General features: G+C 36.8%; 1 protein-coding gene across 1 annotated transcript in view; it reads left to right on the plus strand.

The window, feature by feature from the left end:
• cracr2aa (calcium release activated channel regulator 2Aa) overlaps nt 1-25,922 on the plus strand; it is a 198,086-nt gene that overhangs the window by 123,504 nt on the left and 48,660 nt on the right. Inside the window, exons 4-5 of the mRNA XM_039760762.1 lie at nt 14,280-14,391; nt 17,705-17,885. Coding sequence (XP_039616696.1) covers nt 14,280-14,391; nt 17,705-17,885 — 293 coding nt within the window. The remainder of the gene's footprint in view (nt 1-14,279; nt 14,392-17,704; nt 17,886-25,922) is intronic.

Genomic DNA, 25,922 nt, shown 5'->3' on the forward strand with positions numbered 1-25,922 from the left:
TGAGTATCAGAGGTGGGTAGTAACAAAGTTGCATTTACTCCGTTACATTTACTTGAGTAACTTTTTTAAAAAATTGTACTTCTAAGAGTAGTTCTACTGCACCATATTTTTTACTTTTACTTGAGTATATTTGTGAAGAAGAAACGCTTTAGATAAAGTCTGACAGACAATTTTCAATCTGCTGTGTAGCATATGCTGTCAAGTTGGAAACACGGCCTTCCATTGCGTCTCCAGCTCTGACGCTAGGATTTGGATGTTCCCCAAATCAAGGTGCTGCAGCTTTGAGGACAGATGTTGCATTTTTCGTTTGAAAGCATTAACTGAGCTAATCATATTGACCATGGCTTTCTCTTTTCCTTGCAACTGTAAATTAAGCTCATTCAACATGTTGGTCAGATCGGAAAAAAAATTCCAAGTCTAGCGGCCATTGATCGTTATTAAGTTGCTTGTATTCTGCATGTTTAATGACAAGGAGAAACTCCTTTTTCCCCAACCAGGGGTCTTGAAATCTCAGCAGGAATTTCGCTCTAGCCATCTGCTTCAATGAAGGCATCTTTTATCATCTCTCAATCTTGGAAGAACTTCTTATGCTTAATGATCAAGTGACTCACCCGGAACGATGCTTCGGTGTGTCTGCCTTTGCTTTTGAATTCAGCCGAGTGAAAAATGACGGCTGTCCGATTAACTGTGATTTTAGTTCCCTCTCCATTCTCTTTCTCAGATTGCTTTTTGGAAGTTGGTCAGTTTCGTAGTTTTTATGAACAATTCGAAAGTGCCTTTCCACATTTTCCTTCTTTGGAATAGCAATGATAGATTGACAGATCAGACAAATGCACTTCAATTGTGAAATTGTGAGAGAAAAAAATCCTCTTCCAATTCCACATCCAACCCATAACCAACAAATTTTTTTTTAAATCCATTCTTTAGTCGATATAAATTGGAAGGCTAACTAGATCACTTAGATAGCCGGAGTTTTGCAGTAGCTTACTGAGATCTTTAAATACACTCCAGTTCTTTTGGGTTTGATCATTTTTTTTTTCCGAATGAACCATGCAGCTGTGCAAGTTATTTTTTTTTTGTTGTTGTTTTTGGATGTTACTGTTTTGTGTTTTAGTTATTTAAACCTTTTTTTTACTAATTAGCACATACATTAACAGTTAAGTAGCTGCCCTCTTTTAGCATTTAATGTCAAAAACTAAGTGACACTTGATTGGAGCAGATTGTAAACACATGGATGTTTTATTTAATATGCATTTCACAGAAAAATATTTCAGGTGATTAAAATTTCTCAAAGAAATCTATTTTAGTGATATTTGGGGTACTGTATACACATTATAGGAGACCAATGAGCTTAAACTGGAAAAAACGGTTTGAAAATAGATGTATGGAGATTACAATAGTTGTACTATTAACATGTATTTCTTTTGAACACAGATGTTAAGATATTTTAAACCCTACTTGAGTTCAGATGATTCACTGCCTTTCATTTACATTTTTGTAATCATATTTTTTTATACCTATTGTTTAATTGGATGTACTCTGTAATGGACATGCCCGTCATCAAAGGTTATTTCCTCCCTTTGGCCCAATTTTGGCACCAGGACATGATTCTGAGAGGTTTAAAAAAGGATAGATGTTTAAATAAGAGACATGGAGTTAGAAACAAGCTGTGTAATGTGTTACTGCTTCTTGTATTTGTTACCTTGACAGGCCTTAGATGTGTGTTGGCAGGTTTTCTATCAGGAAACGTCCAGCAGACTTCTGTTTTGCTGTAATATAGAGAGTAGCCTAGTGACTGAAACTTTGAATTTTAATCCATAAAGTTTCCAGTTCAACCACTGCTGCCTTAGCAGGTTAATCAGAATGCCTGTGATTTAATTGCAAATCATATACTGTATGGCTAATACTGTTATGGTGTTCACTATAGACAGGTGCTATATACAATTAAAATAAATGTTCTTTCTAACAGAAGATTTTGGTAGTTAATATTTTTACATACCAGCTATTCTTTTAAAATATAAAGCAGAAATAGTGCACTGAACATTATGAGATACAGAGAACAGGCACCTGCATTAGTTATGATGATAACCCACAGTGCAAAGCAGCAAAAAGCCACATTATGAATAAGGAACATTGACTTCCTATTAGCTCCCTCAGAAATGATATATGAATAGTATGATGTACGAATTGTGCTTCTTGTGCTTTCCTGAAACTCAAGGACAGTATTAGATGATAAGACTTAAATTAAAATGAATTTAATTCATCTTGATGATAACATCCTGTTCTAACCCTTTTTTTAATAAAAGTACTGAAGTCACTTAATCCATGTTAACAATAAACAAATTGTTTTTTTTATAATTGTATGGTAATAGTTAAATAAAATCTTACTGTCATTTACCCAAAAGCACAGGGCAATAACTATTAAAAACTGCTGTGTAGAACAAAGTGAAATTTAAAAGAAAGTATAAAATAATTTGGCATACCTTTGTTATTAGCCAAGTTCACTGGGGCTCTGTAACACAAGGAATCTGAAGTATAAAACCATCTTCTTTGATGCTGATTGGATCCTACCTAGATTTGTCTGTGCTGATCATGGCATCTCTCTCTCTTCTGCAATCACCCTTTCGTTTCTCCTCTTATAATGCTTTATCATGCTTTTACCATGAGAATTAGGATCTGGAGTCACTTCCTGAGTTCCTAAAACTCAATTCATCACACATTCTAAAAACAATTCTAAGTGGTGGTGGTGGCCAAAAACAATTTTTAATTCTTAGTACTGACTGTAGTGCTTACTATTTTTTTTCTTTCCTCCACTAGGTGAATTTTTGTGCACGAGACTCCTACCAAACAGCAACAAAGAGTGATAGTAATTTTCCATCTGACATTTAATTTATGTCTTCACTAAAATGTGCCTCATAACACCCCATACATAAAATGATGCAGCAGTTATCTGTTGATTATCTAAGTCTGCGTTACATTCTGTAGATAGTTGCTCATATACTTTGAGTCCTGTGTCATGCAAACAGTTTTTTATTACCTGGCTTTTCTGAAACAAACTAAAGGCATTAGTCAGCTTTTAGAAAAGGTAAAATGCATGTTTGAATAGGGGTCATGCTGACCCACTAAAATGATAGTATTTAATTTTTTAGTATTGTTATCAATATTAGTTTCCTGTCGACAGGTGTGTTCATATTGTATCTAGATGAATCTTATTTATGTTATATAAATTATGTTACTATATGAGATAGCACAATACTTCTAACACTACAGTATATATGCTTATATTTTTGGGCATTGTGAACTTTATGTAAGTAGAGTTAATAAAAACTATTAAGAATATTTGCTTGCAGGAGAATTATACAGTGCATCCGGAAAGTATTCACAGCGCATCACTTTTTCCACATTTTATTATGTTACAGCCTTATTCCAAAATGGATTAAATTCATTTTTTTCCTCAGAATTCTACACACAACCCCCCATAATGACAACATGAAAAACGTTTACTTGAGGTTTTTGCAAATTTAATAAAAGTAAAAAAAACTGAGAAATCACATGTACATAAGTATTCACAGCCTTTGCTCAATACTTTGTTGATGCACCTTTGGCAGCAATTACAGCCTCAAGTCTTTGTGAATATGATGCCACAAGCTTGGCACACCTATCCTTGGCCAGTTTCGCCCATTCTTCTTTGCAGCACCTCTCAAGCTCCATCAGGTTGGATGGGAAGCGTCGGTGCACAGCCATTTTAAGATCTGTCCAGATGTTTAATCGGATTCAAGTCTGGCCTCTGGCTGGGCCACTCAAGGACATTCACAGAGTTGTCGTGAAGACACTCCTTTGATATCTTGGCTGTGTGCTTAGGGTCGTTGTCCTGCTGAAAGATGAACTGTCGCCCCAGTCTGAGGTCAAGAGCGCTCTGGAGCAGGTTTTCAACCAGGATGTCTCTGTACATTGCTGCAGTCATCTTTCCCTTTATCCTTACTAGTCTCCCAGTTCCTGCCACTGAAAAACATCCCCACAGCATGATGCTGCCACCACCATGCTTCACTGTAGGGATGGTATTGGCCTGGTGATGAGCAGTGCCTGGTTTCCTCCAAACGTGACGCCTGGCATTCACACCAAAGAGTTCAATCTTTGTCTCATCAGACCAGAGAATTTTGTTTCTTATGGTCTGAGAGTCCTTCAGGTGCCTTTTGGCAAACTCCAGGCGGGCTGCCATGTGCCTTTTACTAAGGAGTGGCTTTCATCTGGCCACTCTACCATGCAGGCCTGACTGGTGGATTGCTGCAGAGATGATTGTCCTTCTGGAAGGTTCTCCTCTCTCCACAGAGAACCTCTGGAGCTCTGACAGAGTGACCATCAGGTTCTTGGTCACCTCCCTGACTAAGGCCCTTCTCCCCCGATTGCTTTGCTCAGTTTAGATGGCCGGCCAGCTCTAGGAAGAGTCCTGGTGGTTTTGAACTTCTTCCACTTACGGATGATGGAGGCCACTGTGCTCATTGGGACCTTCAAAGCAGCAGAACATTTTCTATAACCTTCCCCAGATTTGTGCCTCGAGACAATCCTGTCTCGGAGGTCTACAGACAATTCCTTTGACTTCATGCTTGGTTTGTGCTCTGACATGAACTGTCAACTGTGGGACCTTATATAGACAGGTGTGTGCCTTTCCAAATCCTGTCCAAACAACTGAATTTACCACAGGTGGATTCCAATTAAGCTGCAGAAACATCTCAAGGATGATCAGGGGAAACAGGATGCACCTGAGCTCAATTTTAAGCTTCATGGCAAAGGCTGTGAATACTTATGTACATGTGCTTTCTCAATTTTTTTATTTTTAATAAATTTGAAGAAATCTCAAGTAAACTTTTTTCACATTGTCATTATGGGTGTTGTGTGTAGAATTCTGAGGAAAAAATTGAATTTAATCCATTTTGGAATAAGGCTGTAACATAACAAAATGTGGAAAAAGTGATGTGCTGTGAATACTTTCCGGATGCACTGTATATATAAAATTAACTCAAAATGCTGGCCTTCTACTTCTGATGGCTAATTCTATTGCTGATTCTCCAACCTATGGAAAAAATGTTTAATTGTGTACATACTTTTCTAGTTTTTTAATCTTCCACCCTGTTTTCCTCCCACATCTCATCAAACTGTGTTTGGCTTGTTAGGCAAATTTGACCGTTTTGTCCATGTTAGCTATGAAGTGGTGCGTTTCTGAAGTTGATATCTGCCTTATGCTTTACTGCTATCCTGTTACAATGGAGAATTAGGGGAACTCTCCAGGGGACATTTAGAAAAATAGTGTGCACCCTTGTAGTGGCATGGAGATGTCTCCATTCTTAAGAGACAGAAAGAGATGGGTCATCAACCCCAGAGTTAGATGTGTCCAACCATTTCATTGTCTTGTTTTGCTGGATGGTGATTATGTACTTCTGAGGTGTTACAGATGGAGAGATAAGGAGCCTCAGCAGGTTGTTTCTCAGCCTACCCCCAGAAGAGGAGAAACAGTGGATTCTATTATTGGTGTAAGGCCCTATCCACATCCATCCATCCATCCATTTTCCAACCCGCTGAATCCAAATACAGGGTCACGGGGGTCTGCTGGAGCCAATCCCAGCCCACACAGGGCACAAGGCAGGAAACAAACCCTGGGCAGGGTTCCAGCCCACTGCAGGGCACACACACATACCCATACACCAAGCATACACTAGGGACAATTTAGGATTGCCAATGCACCTAACCTGCATGTCTTTGAACTGTGGGAGGAAACCGGAGTACCCAGAGAAAACCCACGCAGACACCGGGAGAACATGCAAACTCCATGCAGGGAGGACCTGGGAAGTGAACCCCCCATCCACATAGATGTTCAAATCTTGGTTAAATGAATGCACTGTGAGAAACCTAGGCATTTGTGTTTTGTCGTGGCACTTAATTGACTTCAATATGATGTTCCATTCACTCTGGTAAATGCCAACTTGCAGCCCAGATTGTACTTTTATGTGTTTTTCTATGGTGGGCAGTTATCAGGCTGTCCAGAGTGTTTTTAAATTGTGGGGTTTGAGGTTCACAAAATATGGATCAGTTGGCTTTATTAGACCTGAACATTGACCTCCTTGTATTAAAAATCCTCCTGATACAGAGATGTAGGCAGAGAAAAGATCACCACCACTACAGAGTTCACCCTCTTGAGTGCACAGTGTGTGTGTAATCTATGAAGAAAGACGATGATTTCCATGTTAGTTCTTCAAATACTGTCGGATGTCACTTTTGAGTTTTGATTGCCTGCTACAGCTGGTACAACATTGTATTTACATAACGGTCAACCAATATGCAAGTCAGAGTTAGCCTTCAAGAGCAGCTACTTGTCAACTTGAAGTAAGCAATATACAAACAATACTTGCATATGCACTCACCCAGCGATGATAATAATAATAATAATCCATAGAGGGTGCACAAACCTACAAACTGTTTCAAATTCTCGATTATTGTCATTATTGTTTTGTTGATATTGTGTGTATGTATTGTATGTGTGCGTGTGTATATATGTGTATATTATATATATATATATATATATATATATCTATATATATCTATATATATATATATATATATATAAGATTTTGAGATCACAAGGTGTAATGCATGTTACCAAGAAATGATTTAGCTTTGTACAAAAATCTAAAAATTTGAAAATTAATGGTTAAAGTACTGTATATTAATGGCATTCCTTGCCACAGACACATATATATATATATATATATACTAGAGAAATGGTACTTTCCAGTCTCCCTTAACCTGAACATTTTTGGTTGATTCTGCAATTACTAGCCACAGTTTTACTGCCTTTTGAGTTCTGGAAATGTTGCAATATGTCATGTAAGCCCCTTATCCTTTAACACAACTCTGGTTTTGATAAATATTTCATATACTGATTGATTCAATCCATTAAGCATTTGCAATTTATTAAAATCAATACTGGGGAAAACTTTTATATAGAATTTTCATGCATGACTTCATGTATCCTTTGGTAATATTTGCAAAAATTCCATGTCAATGTGTTCATTTTTCTATAGCTGAAATATTCTTCCATTCTTTAAATTATGTACTTTCTGTTATTATTGTTTCAATTTTTTATTAATTTTTGTGTTTTATTTACAGTTGCAGTATATGCAGACAGTTGTGCTGTTTTTTTTCAATATGTTGAGATTCAAAGTGTGGATGTTTCTCCATGTAGACATGCACTGTATTTTTTTTGTGCAGTGAAATCTACAAAAACTGATTTCGGTTAAACATTTGGACTGTATAGAACATGCTTTGAAACTGCCAAAAAATGGTTTCACTCCAGAAATCCTTAAAGGTGCATGTTTTCCCATAAAAAAAAACATTGAGGCACATTTTAAAAGTCAATGAATAAAATAATTTATGTACAGTCACATAACTTTCACAGTTGATGGCACATTCATTCTGTGAGCTGGGGGAATGTTTGCACCCCTACAGGTTAAAAACGACGCTGAAAGACTACCTTCACATTGCTCCCTTGCTTGCTGGACTTACTTGCGGCTGATCTATCGCGCGATCTGCGAGGTACTTCGCAGACTTAAAATTCAGAGCAGCACCTGTCAGTTTTTGGATTATTTGTTTGCTTTTCTCAGTCTCTCTGCCTCGGACCTTCCATGCTCCTGACGTGCACTCCTTTGAAGAGGAAGATATGTTTGGATTCTTTTAAATTGTGAGATGGAACTGTCATCTCCGTCTTGTCAAGGAGTCTGTTTATACCTTTGAATAAAAAGAGGCATATGTTTGTTTGCAGTGTTTGAATAAAGTTCCTGTCTCTACAACCTCCTGTGTTTCTGTGCAAATCTGTGAACCGAGCGTGACAATTCTTAACCTGCTGATGGCTTATGATTTATACTGCTTTCCTAAGTTGGACTGCAGCTCCAGGTGAGCTTGAACATTGGCATATCAATTCATATAAACTTTGAAAATGATTTTAAAGTACAGTAGTTTTTTGATTATTATAGATATTTTAATCAGACCTTGACATAATAGGCATGTTATTTAGATGCATTTCCCATTTTAACATCGATCACAGAGTTCTGCTTTGTTAGATGCAAAAAAATTCTAAATATCTTCACATAAAAATGTGAAGCATACTGAATTGATTTTAGAGAAGAGTATTCCAGCCAGAATGATTTAACTTTTTATTTGATAGCATTAACAATATCACATCAAATTAGTCTCAGAAGACCTTTGCTTTGCTACATGTGATACATACATTAGGGTCATTATTTTTCTATAAGAAAACCATTGTTAAAGGTTTTGGACAGTCTTTTTTGAAAACCTTTGAAGATATCAACATGAAATACTGAACAATTGTAGTTATATTATTTATGAGAATTCTAGCTGTGGTTTTGGTCACACTAGTGCTCTTAGTGTGATTCCAAAAATCCCAGGTCATTCCTCTTTAGGAAAGTATTATGGACATGAAAAAATGGTAAAGACAACATACAAGCTATAAAAGATAGATAGATACTTTATTAATCCCCAAGGGGAAATCCACATACTCCAGCAGTATACTGATAAAAACCAATAATAAATAAAGAGTGATAAAAATGCAGTGCAAGGTGGAGAGTGCGAGGAAGGTATAACAGACAATAACTTTGTATAATGTTAATGTTTCTGAAACTCAAGTGGATATTTTTAGTTAAACATAAAACATGAGGTGGCAGATCTCTGTTTGAAAGAGTTATGTATGACATATGCAACTGATAATAATGTTATTTAGCCACAGATATTTATACTTTTGGATTCACAATTATCATTACTTCAGTTCTTAACATTCATAATGTTGCCTCTTTTAACAACTATAGATTCTGGCCCATGCTGATTCTAAGGGTGAAACAGTCACGCAACTTGTGTGTGTGTACATCTCTCTCTCCCTCTCTCTTTCTATGTGTGTAAAGGATGAACCAACAGTCCATTAAAAAGAAAAGATATGCACCCGGGTTTATTATCTGGGTGTATCATCTTAATGCACTAAAATTGCTGAAGACTATATATATATTTTAAGTGCAAAATTCTTTTTTTCCCTTTTTTTTTTTTTTCTTTTTTTTAAAAGACTATATTGGTAACAGATATCTCTATCTTTTAACCCTAAAGCGCCGCTGCATTGGGTCTTGTTGTGCTTTGGACGTGCTCTGTCTCTGGGTATGTCAGAGGACTGGGACTGTGTGAAGTGAGTTTTAGCCTCACTTGGGGAGGCAAAAAGGGGTGGGGGGTTAAGGGGGGGAGAGAAAGAGAGCAGGCTTGATCTATACCTAATCTATCCTATTAATCTTAATAATTATAACTACCAATGTAATAATAAGCTGCATGGCAACAACTCTAGGGGAAATTGGAAATTAAGGCCGAAGCTGTCTCACTTCCAGTTAAGACTATAAAATGACATCAAAAACTCAGAATCAATGTCTCCATCACGGGACAGTTAACTTTGTAAAAAGAAAAGATATTGCTGGGCAATTTGGTTTTCTCCCAGCACGCTAGATGGGAGCAACACCAGATATCGGTACCCAGTGGAAAGCCAGCAGAGAAATGTAGTCCAGCAGAGCAGCCCTGCTGGGATCACTGGGTGCCGCAAAAGGGCGCTAAATAGAGGCAAGCTCCCTGCTGTGATGGACTTCTCTATGACGCAGAAGTGCTTAAATTGGGCAATGACCCTGGCACCAGAAGTACTCCCGGGTCCTTAATAAAAGGGACCGCACTCCCTTGGCCAGGAGAGTCAGAGCTGAAAGGGAGAGAGGCAACACTCGACTGGAGGAGAGTAGTGCAGTGGTGAGAGAAATTGTAGTAGTGAATTGAATTGTGGAGAATGAAAACCTGTGTTTTTTGTGCTTTTGTTACTGGTTGGAATAGGTCTGGTCAATAAATCAACCTTTATTTGAACCCAGGCCTGTAATTGTGTGTTTGCATCGGGGTTTGGGAAACTCAACTTATTCACCAACAAAAGCACTAATTTAGAATGATACATAAAGAGCAGTTGATATCTGCTAAGAAAGGACATTTTGTTATTTTAATATTTAGCGGTTAAAAATAAATTAAAAAAAAAAAAACAGAATAACTAAATAACCTGAAATCTCAAAACTGCCTTGACGGAGATGATTGAAATTTGGCGATGTAGATAAAAAAAATGTGTTGACTAAACTTTTATTTGTTGTCTTTATGTTCTAACAAGTGAATCATTGTAACACACCACTTCACCTCAATACTGACATTAATTTCATGGAGAAATGGAGCATGCCACTTTATGCAAGTGAAGGCAATCTGCAAAAGTGAAGGGAGAGGAGGAAGGTTTCAGTGAAGCTCTATTGTCAGGTGCTGTTGTTGTGAGCATAGTAAGTTTCATGCAACTGATCCAGTAAAAAAGGTATTTAACATATACTCCCTCAATTTATTTGCAACCTTATGGCAAATGTCTACATTGGGACTACAGTTCCCATCAGCCAGCTGCTCCAGATGATTTTATCAGTGCTCAGAAAGTTTAAATAGACACCTGACAAATGTGGCATGTCGTCAAAGGCAGGAAGTGCTGCATTTTTTTATGTCTCTCTCTTTTGGATAACACTAGCTGGATTATAGCATTTATATAGTCAGTCTTGTTGTCTTATCTTGGCTTTTTTGTTTAGACATGTTGTATTTACAAAAGACAATTTTACCTTGTTTATTTTAAGCTGGACCCTTTTCTGAGAAATATGTTGCCAAAACAAATGTATGCAGTGTTGCTAGGCCAGTGCTGTCAAACCCTTAACGAACAATATACCTTTCCTTCTTTCTATACCCTTCCCACAAAAATATAAAAAACTTCCAAATACAAACATCTCTTTTTAGTAAGTTTTACTCTTTTAAACTTGTATGTGAAATGTAGCATATTCAAATTCTAAGGGCTCATTTATACTTCACGCTCAGAACGCGTACGCGCCCGCATCATGGCTGCCACGCGTTCCCAGCGTTCATTTCACGCGTCCTCTGAGCAGGTCCTCAGAAATTAACGCGACGCGCGCGAGTTGCAGTACCAGCAAAAAGTCGGGGGGCGCAGTGTGCTAAAAGTCGGAACGTGACGTCAGAGTCTCTGTGTACTATCTACATGTGACAGCAAGCCTCTATGGAGATCCTTCGGGGATCGATGTGCGCACTTTGCTGTTTGATGAACTCTACATTATATAGCCGATGTGAAGTTGCAAAAAAAAAAAAATAAAAAAAGAGACGACACAAAAGATGGTATGTGAGACTTTTAAAATGTATCGTGTCATTACGATCGGGAATATGCAACGCTTGAATATAAAAGCACCACGAATGCATCTGTATGTCGGCATTTTGCTTCAGCAGCGGAAAGCAGCAATAGTTTGCCAAACAGAACAAATTAAATGTATGATATTCCAACTCTCTGCACATTTAGAATCTTTAGATTTATACTTGATATTACTTTCATGATGAAATGCATTAAAATGTGTATGTTACATTTTACATATAATTTCATTTAAATAATGAATACTGTTAATAAATACACACATGGGGGTGTCACGGTGGCGGAGCGATAGCACTGCTGTCTCGCAGGGAGTTATGTTGCTGGTATTTCCTGCTTGTATTCCACACTGTGCTCCGGTTTCCTTCCAAAGATATGCAGATTTAGGGATTTGGTGCCACTAAAATGACGCTAGTGTATGCTTGTATTCACCTTGCGATGAGCTGAGGCCTCGTCCAGGGATTGTTTCTCACTCGTGCCCAATGCTTCCTGGAATGGACACATACATCCCTAGATTTATGGATTTAATCAATAAACATCCTTTTCAGAGATATTGCGGTAAGATGTTATCAGAATTTAATAGGTGTTTTAGGCAATTCACAACACAGAGAAGCCGAACATGTTCTCACCGCGATAATATCTCACACTGCCACCTGGTGGATTCCTCCAGATTTACGTAAAGTACGCGCGCAAGTATAAACACTACAACGCTTGCGTAGCAGGAGCGTCCGCTGCAGCATGCGTCTCGTGAAGTATAACTCCGGCCTAAGGGTGTAACATCAGCATTAGTGAATGCTTGAAACTTAGCTATTTTGCTATCATTACCTATTATGATGTTCTATTTGACATGATCTACGAAGCAAGGTTCAAGCAGTGCTGGACAGTGGCGGCATGTACCCCATATGAGACCATAAATCTGCAACAAATTGATTACACTTTTTTTTTTATTAGTGCATAGTCTTGCATTTTTGAAAAACTTTAAACTGTTGTCCATCTGCATATTGTCATTAAGTTCACAGTACCAATTAACAATTAGTATTAAGCACTTTTTGAAGTTGAAAAAACAGAAAGGAAACAAAAAAAATAGCAGATGGAGCCAAGACCAGATGGAACAGAATGAAGTGCCATTTTGATGATTTGTGAATGTGATAGAGTGCAGGATAATGCTTTTGTGAAAAAAGTAATTACGAATTTTTTTTTTTTGTTGGTGAACGTCTATTCAGACCCACTGTATACTGAAGCAGTACGCACTTTAGGCTTGGAAACCAATGCACAGTTGAGATTAGCAGATTATAGTTTTGAATGATTGGGTGCTCTGGTTTCCTCTCACAGTCCAAAGACATGCAGGTTAGGTGCATTGGCAATCCTAAATTGTCCCTAGTGTGTGTGTTTGCCGTGCGGTGGACTGGCGCCCTGTGCTGGCTGGGAGTGGCTCCAGCAGACCCCATTGACCTTGTGTTAGGATATAGTGGATTGGAAAATGACTGACTGACTTACTATTAATGTTGTTCCCTTTCCCTCATAAACATATGACTGGTGGTAAATTTGAAAAAAAATGTAAAAGTAAAAACCCAAATTTGAACTGTTTAGTTCAGTTTGTTTGCTACAGTTGTATGATACATTGTGCTCATTGCAAAGTTAGAATTTTTGGCTTGCTCTACTTTTTATTTCACTTTCCAATGATATCTATGTATTTAAATTATATTTATACCCAAAATTTCCATTATTCAACTAATTACCTGTTTTAATCTATACTAATAAAAGGCAAAGCCCTCAATGACTGACTGACTCACTCACTCACTCACTGACTCATCACTAATTCTCCAACTTCCCGTGTAGGTGGAAGGTTGAAATTTAGGCAGGTTTCATTTTGAAATTCTGCGCATAACGGTCATAACTGGAACCTACTTTCGACCATATATACGGCCATAGCCTGCAGCTCGGTCGCCGTGTGAGGCGGAGTTGTGTTCTGCATCATCACGCCTCCCACGTAATTGAGTGCCTGCCCATATAAGGGAAATATTCACGGGTGAAGCACTGTGCTTATGCAAACGAAGATGAGATGGTCTAGTGTTTAGCACAAACTCAGCGAAAGTGCGAGAGAAACTTTTAAGTGCCTGGTCTGAGCTAACATTAAATAATTGCTGGTGAAGGACTGTGCTTATGCAAACGAATAGGAAAGCAAGGTGTAAAACTTTAAATTAAATTAAGTTCATAGACACACTGCCATGTCATTCCTAAGACAAATTCGATATTCGCGAGATACAAGTTTACTGAGAGGACTAAGGGTATAAACGAGACTTTTGATCACTTTGTAACTGAGTTAAAATTGCTGGTGAAAGACTGTGCTTATGCAAACGAAGATGAAATGGTCAGAGATCGAATAGTGTTTGGCACAAACTCAGCAAAAGTGCGAGAGAAACTTTTAAGTGCTCGGTCTGAGCTAACATTAAATAATTGCTGGTGAAGGAGTGTGCTTATGCAAACGAATAGAAAGCAAATGTCACGTTATTTTTAAAATGTTTCCTTTTCTTTTTCATAACTTCTTTAACACACTTCTTCTCCGCTGCGAAGCCCGGGTATTTTGCTAATTTAAATGAATACAGTGTCCTGTTAAATTTTGTTTTCCAATGAGTATCAACAAAAGCCAAGTTGAGTAACTATGAATTGAGGAATTGATCTACCACACAAATGATTTGCTCAAGGGCAGTTGGGTGTAGCATGTTCAAGAGTAAGGAGCTCCAGTGAACCAATAGTTTTAGCCTCGGGGATTACAAATATTGTACACAGAAAAGTACTCAGCAACATTATACTTCTGATTAACTGTTGACACTGTAACTGGCTCCTGTTGTTTTAGAAAATGTCCCAGGCAAAGTACAGTATATAATATACAGTATATACAGTATATAGGTGTGTATATGAAATATATATCCTGCATTTATAATTTTTCACGTTATTATTTATCATTTTCTTTTAGAGGCTTCATGGAGAATTCCCACTTAGTGCAGATGAGCTGGAAAATGTCTTTGACTCTCTGGATGCTGACGGAAATGGTTTCCTCACACTGGAGGAATTTGCGTTTGGATTCAGTAAGTTGGTCTGAAGAAACTGTTTAAAAGAGTTGTAGCTGAGTGATATCAGTATTTGTTTTATAAATGAATAAAAAAATATATTTTGTAAGCCTAAAGAATAGGTCAATTATCTCATGAAAATACTGCACATTCTGACACAAAAATGTAACTCAAATAAATGCCATTATAACATTTTTTTCCTTGACTTTAGCAGTACATCTTCAAGCATAGAGTAAAGTTTCATACGATTTGCTCTCTGATTTTCACCACTCTCTGTTGATTTTGGGAGACCCAGATTCTCAGCATTCAAGGTGTTTAACAGTGTTCATGCGTTACACTAAGCTTGGTAGGTGTAATTGCCACACAATTTCCACAATAAAAATTAACTTGTTAGTTTAATTTTAAATAGGTTATGTACTTAACTGCAGACGCACTAGGCTTCATTCAGAAAAAGCAGACATATACTTAAATTTGAAAGTTGACGTGTTGAATAACAAATCACTTTTGATTATGGCAGCTTACCTTTGATTGTTACATTTAGATTTATTTATGTGGCTGAAGCCTTTACGCAAGGTGACTTATAACATTTGAGAAAAAATTGATTATAATTCTGTTTTTTTCCAGTTGGAGCACAGGCAGGTGAAGTTTCTGTGCAATTAACAGAATTTTTTTTTTAAAAACACAAGGTCATAAGCATTTTCAGCCACTCAGGTAAAATTAATGTTCATTTAGTTTAATGGGATAAGCTAGCCACTTTCCATCCACAAAATGCATGGCACAGTCTTCCAAAATAGCCTGTAAGTGCAACTGCAAGAAAGATATAGGAGAGCAAAGCACACATTTGGAATAGCTTAGCTTCTCAGGGGCTGGCTGTGCTGCCTGTGGTGAAGCATTCATCTTTTTAGGACAATCTGACCAATATTACAATGCAATTTAAATATATAATTTACCACCAGCTAAAATTTAGGTGCATAATTCTTCATAAATGAAGCTTAAAGTGTATGTTTCACATAAAGCACATTATTTTCTGCTTTGTTTTTGGTGTTAGAAATCTGCAGAATTTAAACAGTAAGGTCCTAATGTGTGAATTTAATGAATCCTTATTTTGCACAAATTGCAAATAAGAACCACGGTAACATTTTATTTTATATTGCATTCCTCACAAAGTTCTGTGTCTGAGGGTCATACAGCCTATAAAGAGCAAAACCATCAACCAATATAGAAATTGGTTCAGCCCAGAAAACAGAAACTGAATAGCAGAGAACAACAAAACTTTTCAGCTGTTCATTTTCAGATGTGACAAGTGATGGAGGTGGAAAATGCTAACATTCAAGTATAATGCATATTCTGAAAAAAGAGAATTTCTTAGACACCCATGGTCCTTGCACAAGTTAACTGACCAACTGACTACCCAGCTCCTCTTTCTACTGTAACATGAGTGATGCTTAGTCAGATGTCCAAAATATTTATAATAGAGATGAACGATATATCGGGAACTGTATTGTTATCGGCCGATGTTCATTAAAAATGACAACATCGAAATCGGTCAGATGTGTACATTTAACTGTTTTAATTCAGGCTTGTCAACACTGTGAGTTCACTAAATAATTAAATGTTGTTTTCATTGTGGTGGCTGCGTGGGTTTCCTCCCACAGTCCAAAAACATGCAGGTTAGGTGGATTGGCGATCCTAAATTGTCCCTAGTGTGTGCATGGTGTGTGTGTGTGCCCTGCAGTGGGCTGGCACCCTGCCCAGGGTTTGTTTCCTGCCTTGCGCCCTTTGTTGGCTAGAATTGGCTCCAGCAGGCCCCCATTACCCTGGAGTTAGGATATAGTGGGCGGATGTGTTCATTGTTCGGCGAGGCAGATATTAAGCTGCAGAAAAACACACATGCAAGCACAGCCCCTTGCGCTCAAACAAAAAACAAAAATAAAATGCCACGAGGTTTCCTAGTTTTGTTGACAGGAGCACTACGCGTGTTGTTTATTCACTGGGCAGATATCTTTAATAAAGCAGTAGGTCAGCCGTGTTATCATATTTTTCTGTGAAAAAGGAAGATAACACTGTTGCTATCTGCTCTACCTACAGATACTTACCTACCAAAAATGAGATAATGCGAGGAAGCTGCAGAATTAAATCTTTCAATGCCACAAATTTAATTACCCATCTGAAGAACCACCATAACGAATTATACAGTACATGGAATTTGTAGAAGCTAATGCTACCAAAATGAAAGTTAAATCAGATGCTGCCGGGCTTACTAGCGGTAGCCTTTTACAGAAAACCCTTCAAAACGTAAAGACGCTTCCTCAAGACAGCTCCAGAGCTCAAGGCATAACTACTAAAATAATGGAAACTAGCCGACGCTCACCGTAGCATACGGCGGTGTAAGAATAGGAATGAAAAACGGTGAGAAAGGAATTCAGAAATCAAGAAGAAAGAAATATTTCTTGAAAGCTGAAGTTGTGAATTAGTGTTTTGCTGGAGACGACAAATGAGTCAAAAGATCTAACCCTAGAAAAAGCCAAGTACAACTGACCATGGCTGAAGACTGGTTGTTGTAGATTAACGCAAATCTTTGCAAACGTTTGTCCTTGGGACTTGTTGATAGTCATGGAGAAGGCGAGTCTTAGTGGGAATTGTGTGCATTTAAATTTAAAAGGGAGATTGGTGTAGGAAGGAAAGAGAGAGATTCTAAGATTACTTGTGTTGCAAAATCCATATGTTAGTTATCCTTTCATATGCTTGTAACATCCAAAATAAATGGATTTTTTTTTTAAAACATTGCTGCCATCAAAACAGAAGCTTGATCCCATTTGAATAATCCTTTTTCAGAAATAAAATATATATGCAATATATTATAGGAGACATAAGAAGCATCTCTGAATTACTGGAGTTGCTTTATGCAGTATGTCAAAGCCTGCACTCTCTTTTTCACTTGATGCATTGTATTTGGTGCAGTGCAGTATTACTTAATGTGTTTAGTTACATTTGATTTTCACCAAAAAAAAATTAGCTAATATTTAATTGTTTTCTGCAGACCAAGCAGCACCTCAACAGCAACCTCCATGTGGGGAGGTAAGAGGTTGTAGTAGTAACTCAAACTTTCAAGTAGTACATGAATAAGTCAGATGGATACTTTGCAATTAGTAAGCTGAAGTGGGACCTTTCATGTCATGGCCGGCTACAGCACTGGCTGTAGGTGGCATGTGACATTTATACGGGTTTGACTGTATTTTTGTTTCATAACTTATTTACTGTAGATCTTTAAATAAAAACTAAAAGCACCTTTGCTAACAAAATGTTTGATCTGTAATTGTGCATATTCCAGGTGAATTTCTGTGTGGAAGGAAGATCTCGGTTAGTGAGTTGCAGGAGGAACAAATATCAGATGAGCCAGAAACACTTTACCAAAATCGATGGGAAGAGAAGTTAGCCGGAGGGGAAGATGATGAAGAAAAGCATTTCTGCATGATGATGGAAAAGCTTGGTTCCAGCAACCTTTTTGAAGAGTAAGTTAAATTATATTTTTGAAAACCAACAGTGTTTCCTGCTTTAGATCTATTTCAAATAATTTCAAAGTCTTAGGGGAGCGGTTGTCATGAAACTAAGAAGTTACAAAAGCACAGGAGCAAAAATACTTTCTTCAGTTGCCCACTAGTGGAGAGGGGGAAAACACCATCAAAAACCCTGACTAGAAAACCAAAGGGTAGAGAGAAATCATTATAAGAATAAAAAGTTTATTTAATCAAAAAAGCTGTGCACCACAAATTTCTAAAAAGCACAAGGAATTGCATGTAAGCCATGGCAATCCACAGTGAGCAAAGCCCCAATACTAAGCCAAAAATCTTTGTCAAAACAGGGCAGAGGTTCGAGAATCATTTAACACAGTCCCAATACAGAATCCATTGTAGTCAAAACAACAACCCCAGGGTTGAAAAGCCAGGAGATAGAAAGCATAACAAGGCACAAGAAACATGCCACTCCCTAGTGCATTTGTGATGAACCGCTAGGAGCTATAGGAGGCCCTCCCTTAAATAGGGTGGAGAGTCATTCCTGGCAGTAATTGGCAGGTGGCCCTGCCCCTTGGGAAACCACCAAAAAAACACAAGGCCACGTTCCTTTCCCAATCTACATAGAAAAATGTAGATTTAAACAAAAGAAACATTAATACAAATAAATGATACAAAATTAAATAAAACAGACAAGAAACATAACTGTGACCAACAGCTGGATGTGAGTAGACACCTTCTCATGAACATATTCACACCTACAGTACATATATTAGAATAATTTAGAACTACCAGTTAGCAACGTGTGTGCTTGAAATGAGGAAAACGAAGCTATCAAAGAAATGGACCGTAAAGATGTGACTGATCTGGAATTTAAACGTGGTCTTCTGGTACTTTGAGGCAGGAAAGCTAACCATTTTACTCTTGTGCTATGTTTAAAATATTCTCTTAATCTTGTTTTTGTATTAATTTCAGTGGAGGTCTACTCAGGTTCTGGCATCGATTTCTATTAATATCAGATCTTCAATGTGCCAGCTTTTGATAGACCAATAACAGCAATGCTGCTTCAATTTTTTTAGTGTCTATGCCTTTTTGGGCTGTGGGTTCAAGGGCTGGATTTAAATCACTATTGTAGTGAAATCCTTCAAGAAAGACCATAGATTTTAGGTAGAACAGTAGTCGACTCCATTACAATATAGCTATGTTTCATGTTAATTATGTTGCAATTCAAAGCAACTGGAAAACACTTTTTTCTTTATTTAAAATGCTTAAATAATTATAGGTTTAAATGCATAAGAGAATGGATTCCAACAGTTTTCTTGGACAAAGATGAGTTGTAAAACAACGTGACAGGATGGCGTCCATGTTGTACTTTTCTGCCCCAGCAATAAAACACAAGACTAAAAATGAAAAAATAATAATAAATACAAACTAAAAAATTCTGCCTTCAGTGTGATCACAGGGAGAATACAAAGTATTAACACACAGAAAGATAAGCAAAACCCTACTGCCTATATGAATGTCTTGGACCCATGTCTACCTAGTGATGTGGCTTATCTGTTTGACCACCTTGAAAGTACACCCATGCATTCCTATTCTCTCTCTCTCTCTCTCTCTCTCTCTCTCTCTCTCTCTCTCTCTCTCTCTCTAAGTCTATTGCCTGGCTCATTTCTGACAGCCTTCACCTGAACTCATTTTCCATGTCCACGGTCTGTTCCTGCCCTCTTTTTACCTCTGTGAAGAAAACAAGCTAGATTTGCTCCTATCATCATCTGGTGTCCCTGTATCCCAAGTGTTTAATTTACTCAGCCTCGAAAAAATCTTTTAATTCCAGCCGCAAGCCTTGGGCAAAGGTTTGTAAAGAAGTTTGTCAAAAGTATTTAATTTGTGTGCAATATTTTGATATTATATCTTTCTATAAGAAATGCTTGACTGTTTTACATACATCATTGTGAAACATGTGTTGAAAACACTGTGTGACTTAAAAAGATGAATTGCATTGCATTTCAGAATCATGTTTGTTTTGTTTTGGTAGAGTTCTGTATTACTGTACTTTGCACTTTCGAATTTTTTAATGTGTAGCCTTTGTCAGAATGCCTCAAATCCCATAGACCATTGTTTATAAGGTATTGCACTTTATAACTTCTCCCCACCTTCCCTTCTACATCTGCAACCTCAGGCAATTACATAGAGTAAAAGATAAGCAGGAGTTAAGTTACAACTTTAAACAATGTATTATTGATAGTATTCATAAAATAATGACAATAGGCAAAGTACATTTGAATATTGGCAACCATTTAACCTGATAAATGCTGATGTGTAATTTCAGGTGGCACACAAACTTGTTAGTTACTTAAAATGTCTGTAGTTACTGTAAGTCATCATTTTTAGTCAGCTTTCTTAAGAACAGGCTGCATACCAGTCTCAATACGAGTACCAAGTTGTGCTTCTCAGTGTGGTTTTCTTTTCAGCCCATGGTGGATGAGATGCTTTATCATCATGATGGTGTGTGAGAGAGAGAGATGGAGGGGTAAAGCAATCACATTTATACATTCTTTGTCCAAATTCTTACACCAATAGGGTGTCGTGCTACAGAATGGCCTCTGATTCAAACCAATCCCAAACAGCCATACTTCAGACCAGTGGGGGCACACAATATTTTTCACACCTGCCCCCAAAACCATTTGTTGAGCTAGGTTGTCTGGCTTTCTGTTAAACACAAAAAGCTAACCACCACCCAATCCCCGCTAACCGCCCCCAAACCCCAGACCCTGTCATAAAATTCCTCATTAACCTGACTCAGTCTTAAAGGGTAGGGGTTGGCTAGTTACACATCAAACCATTTATGTTTTTATCAATGATATAACACTAATATTACATTGCTTTGTCTAAGCTACAAATAAAGACATAAAAAATATTTAGCAACTTGTATACAAAATTTCACACCACAACAATGTTACATTTGCATTATTTTATAGGCCTATTAGCTATGTCATTGTAAACAAATGTAAATAAGTTTCATGCTGCACATTGTCTAACCCTCTATTAATAATATTTCAGGAAACAACACATTTTGAATAGGCATCATTTAAAACAGCCATTTTATTCTTTATACATACTTTATACATTCTTTATATATTTTATTTAATTTAACACCTTCGACATCTTATTTACACTTCAAGTAAGTTGTCATATATTATTACCAATTAAGTACACAACTTTGGTACAGCAAGTGTTTATTGATATGTAATTTCCTTTGGTTTGAAGGTGATATTATTTTAAAGAGTGAATGTGTTTGTATTAACTTATTTTTTATATTGAGCAAAATAAGTTAATCATAAATCTGTTTATGGAGAATTAACTTACTGGTGTATTTTTAAGCATTGATTAGTCAGATGCTGGTGTGAGCCAGAAAAATATAATAATAATTGGACAGACTGGTTGTCAGTTACTCATGACTTTCAGTTGCATCTGTGTTCGTAATGACTTTTTTCCTTTTAAACTCATTCGTCATTTTATAGCACTGATGATGTTTTTTAATCTATCACTAATTGATTAACTGTTTATTAATGGACAAACTTAATAATTATAAATATACTCCCAGCTCTTTATACCATTCATTTATATTCTTTTTGTATGGTATATTTATTTCATCACTAGTTTTTCTAACTGATTATATAGTTGGTGGCAAGCATGAGGTTGAGTGACAGGAGTAATCATTTTTCTTACATGGGTTGTTCAGGCTCCTTTCAATAGTGCCAGTGCCTATTTACACCCCATTTTAAAACGTCTACTGCTCTGTGGAAACATAATATGCCTCCCGTTCAGATTCTCAAGATAACATAAAGAATAAGAAAGCTTAATAATGTAGCTCATGTATATAAACCATGACTGTTTTACTTTTTGTCTAGCTATATATCAAGTGTAGCTTTATCATCATACCACCCATACACAGTATTGCAGCATATAATAAATAATTAAATAAATAATTAAAGCTATGCAGGGTCGCATACACATAAAAACAGGACAAGTGCAAAACAGGTAGAAAATTATCTACCGTATACTAAAAATAGATAAATAAAATAAGCTAAAGTGAAAGCAAGAGATAAATTGGCCAGAGATGGTTTAATCACACTTTCCCAAGTGCTAAATGTGATAAAAACACATTAAATTGATGAAAACATAAAGACCACACTGGATCATTATTTTTTCTTATTATTTTTTATTTTATTTGAAGAAAACAACATTGCATGGAATCAAATTGAAATTATACAAGAAATCACTTCAACAAACTAGTACATTATGGTAAACATCCAAAAAAGTCAACAGGCTCACATATACAGTATGGAAGCCTGTTTTCCACAAAGTGATGAGTTCCAAAGAATCCTTTGTAGTATTAAGGGTCTAATTTGCTTTAGGTGGTTTAGATTTACTGATTTTTCTTACACTGAAGGGTACATGACAATAAACGCAAAGTCATTTTTGTGATCATCCTACTGTAAAGCATTTCCAGACAGTGGTGGAATTTTCTAGATGCTTCCACAGGTCATGAGTGCATAATTCGACAGGTGCAACAATAATATAAGTTACATGCCAGTCTCGGTCCCTCTCACGAGTGTAGCCTGAGATGGTGTTGTCCACTTCCATCATTAGAGCAACAAATACAATTTTTCAGAGAAGAATGTTGATACAACCCTTCAGTGCACTCTCAGATACTTGTTATCCAGTGCTTTATTGAGTCAATTTAAATAGATGTTCTCATTATTTTGTTAATTAGTCTTATATTTTAACATTATTTAAATGTATTTATAGGATTTTATTTTGTAAAGATATTTTGTATGTGATAGAGGATATGACGGTTGTAACAAAATTGATCTCCCCCATGCTATTCTTATTTTTCATTTAAGCATGCTTTGCTGTGTAATAATATTTGTATTTGTTATTTGCATGAAACAATATTTCTCAATGTGGATCTCTTGACCATGATAAACAAGAGTTAACCTTATTTCAGTTAAACAGTTGCATATTGAATTAGTTTATTAGACTTAATACATTATATTTCCTCTCTCTTTTAATTAGTGTACAGAATGCAGATAGCCAAGAAGCAAAAATCTACAACTTCAAATGTAAAAAACTGTTCAGTTCAAGTCAGTGTGTCCTTAAATGTGCTCTTTATTGAAGAAGATTCAGAGCACTTTCACAGGTTTACTAATGCAAAACAGAAACAAAAAAAGAGAACTGCTAACATACAGGTATACTCTTATATATGGAGGAATATTTTGGACAAAATTAAATAAATGTGCAAATAAATAAAACTACTGTGAAATGTGAACATAAATAAATGTGTCATGAAATGAGAGCATAAATAAATAAATGTGTCACGAAATATGTTTTTTGTTGCTTATTTATTTATTTATTTAATTTTGTCTGTAACATTCCTCCAAACCATCATGAAATACGACTTGAAATAAAACTGTCACTTTCACTCGTCAAAGTTGAGAGAGTGGGCTCTAACACACCCTCTAGTTGCTGATTGGTGAATCGCTAGCACAAGAATTAATTAGAAAAATGCTTACTACTGCCGATGAAATGGATTCTGCCGAAGATATTACGTATTTCAGAGAGAGAACTGAAGATTTATCGGAAGAAATTACAATGTAGGCAGCCCTTTTAGACTCCAATATAGATGAAACTATTTTTGGAATTATCTAAGAACAGGTGGAATGTACTCGACTACACTCCAGTTCAGGTGACGCAGTTCCCTGCTCTGAACGTCCATCCTTTGACATGATTTTACCAAATATACAGATCTTAACTTTCTTAAGATCTCATAGTTAAATAGTATCTGGTCCTGGTGATTTTGTTTGATTTCAGCTTATTTAATCTAAGCAGTACTTCTACTTCTACAATCTCCAAATCACTGTTCCTCTTTAGTAGTCTGTGTTACTTCTTGGAGGTTACCCACTTTGCCACATGTGATAACCTCAGAAAAATGCAAGTTTACAGCATCTGCTATTTCACTGTCTGTTTATTTTAGTTTTGCTTTACTATCTCTGATGCACTTCATATCCTCCTTGACTGTTCTTTTTCTATTAAAATACTGAAAAAATCTCTTTGGGTCATCGTTTGACTTACCTACAGTATTCATCTTTAACTGCATTTTATCTTTTCTAATATCCATCTTAATGGTTACCTTTCATGATCTTATACACCGGTGATCGACATATGAGTTATTATTTTTATATGCCTTGTTCCAGCAGTTTTCCTTTGCAGCTTTTTTTCTATCTCTTTACTTTCCCGTAAAATTTTTTTTAATTTCCTTCTAATTCTAATTTTTGGGATGTCCCTTTCCTGCATTATATGTAAAATGTTTTTACACCTATTCCACTGGCCCTTTAAATGTCTCCACACTTAAGCACTTATCCCAGTATATCCATATTAGACTTTGCCACATCAAAATTTGCCCTACCAAAGTTAAACTTAACAGTTTTATTCTTTGCATCCATTCATTTCCGAAACATAGAATCCTCTTTAATAAAACCCCAGGTGTCCGTGTGTGTCTTCTGGTGAAGTGCACATGCGCGGGGCCACACAGCACGTGTTCAGTCTCTTCCTGTTTATTCCCTGTGTGTGCAGAGAGAGAGAGACGCACACAGGTGCGTGCGCGAGAGAGACACACACACACACACAGGTGCGTGCGTGGGAGAGACAGACACACACACACACGAGAAGACAGACAGACACACAGACACACACGCACACACACACGCACACACACAGAGGCGGGCGCTTAAGAGAGAGACACACACGAGAGATAGACACACACACAGACACAGAGGCGCGCGCTTAATAGAGACACACACACGCAGGCCCGCGAGAGAGAGACACACACACACACACAGGCGCACGCGTGCATTGTTGCAATGTTAGTTTTCTTGGTTGTTTATTAAATTACAGATTTTTCAAATGTTCATTTTTTCCCCTGTGCTTAAAACTCATTAAAAAAGTGTTTTTAGCGAGCGGGTCGTAAGGCTTTAGCGCAAACTCTTGCAGTGTTAGTTTTCTCTGTTGTTCAAGGTTTTCTTTGTGTTATTCAATGTTTTTACATTTAGTTTACTATTACGCTGTGCTTTCAATGGTGTAATTAACTATATATAACTTAAAAAAAATATATATATTTTCATACAGTTCATACGGTCTGGAACGGATTAATTGTATTTACATACAATCCTATGGGGGGAAATTACTTCGGTTCACAACCACATCGGATTACAACCAGAGTTTTGGAACGAATTATGGTCGTGAACCAAGGTTCCACTGTATTACTGTCAGACAAAATTAAAGGCATTTTACAGAAATACAAACCAGTTTTACTGAGAGAGAAAATTAAAGGCACACAATACAGTGACGCATATTACAGCCACTTACAAGGTCCCTTGCCATTTAATATAGACTGTTCCTACTAATGTTTATGCACTACTGTTCTAGCGCCCGTTATTGTCTAGTTATATTATACTTTGGTCACATGACCCTAGCTGTTCAATCTCATCTACACCATCAATTGTATCCTGGCTGTTACAAAATGCTAAATCTAGACAGTCTTCCTTCTACATTATTGCTTTAACATCCTGTGTTAAAAACAATTACTGATAAAGTCTGTCCTCTGCTATTTGCAAAATTAACCCAGTTAATATTTGGGTATTGTTAAAGTTCATCATAACCATAGGCCTAATATCCCCCTGTAAACTATAATAATACAATATAATATAATTTTAAAATGTGCATTGGAATTACTGTCAGCACTGGGAATTCAAAGCACACTCATAAAATAAGGCATTTCCAGACAAATCCAAATGACCTCACTTAGATGTGGCTTATTATTCATCTGGAAAAGAGACACATTTAAATTCTGCTTTATATAAATGGCAACCCCCAAAATTATTTTCTGTTATGTCTGTTTTTTCTAAAACCCCAAATCAGAAAAAGTTGGGACAGTATGGAAAATGTGAATAAAAAAAGAAAAAAGCAAGTTATAAA

The sequence above is a fragment of the Polypterus senegalus genome, chromosome 8 (assembly GCF_016835505.1).
Source record: "Polypterus senegalus isolate Bchr_013 chromosome 8, ASM1683550v1, whole genome shotgun sequence".
NCBI classification, from domain to species: domain Eukaryota; kingdom Metazoa; phylum Chordata; class Cladistia; order Polypteriformes; family Polypteridae; genus Polypterus; species Polypterus senegalus.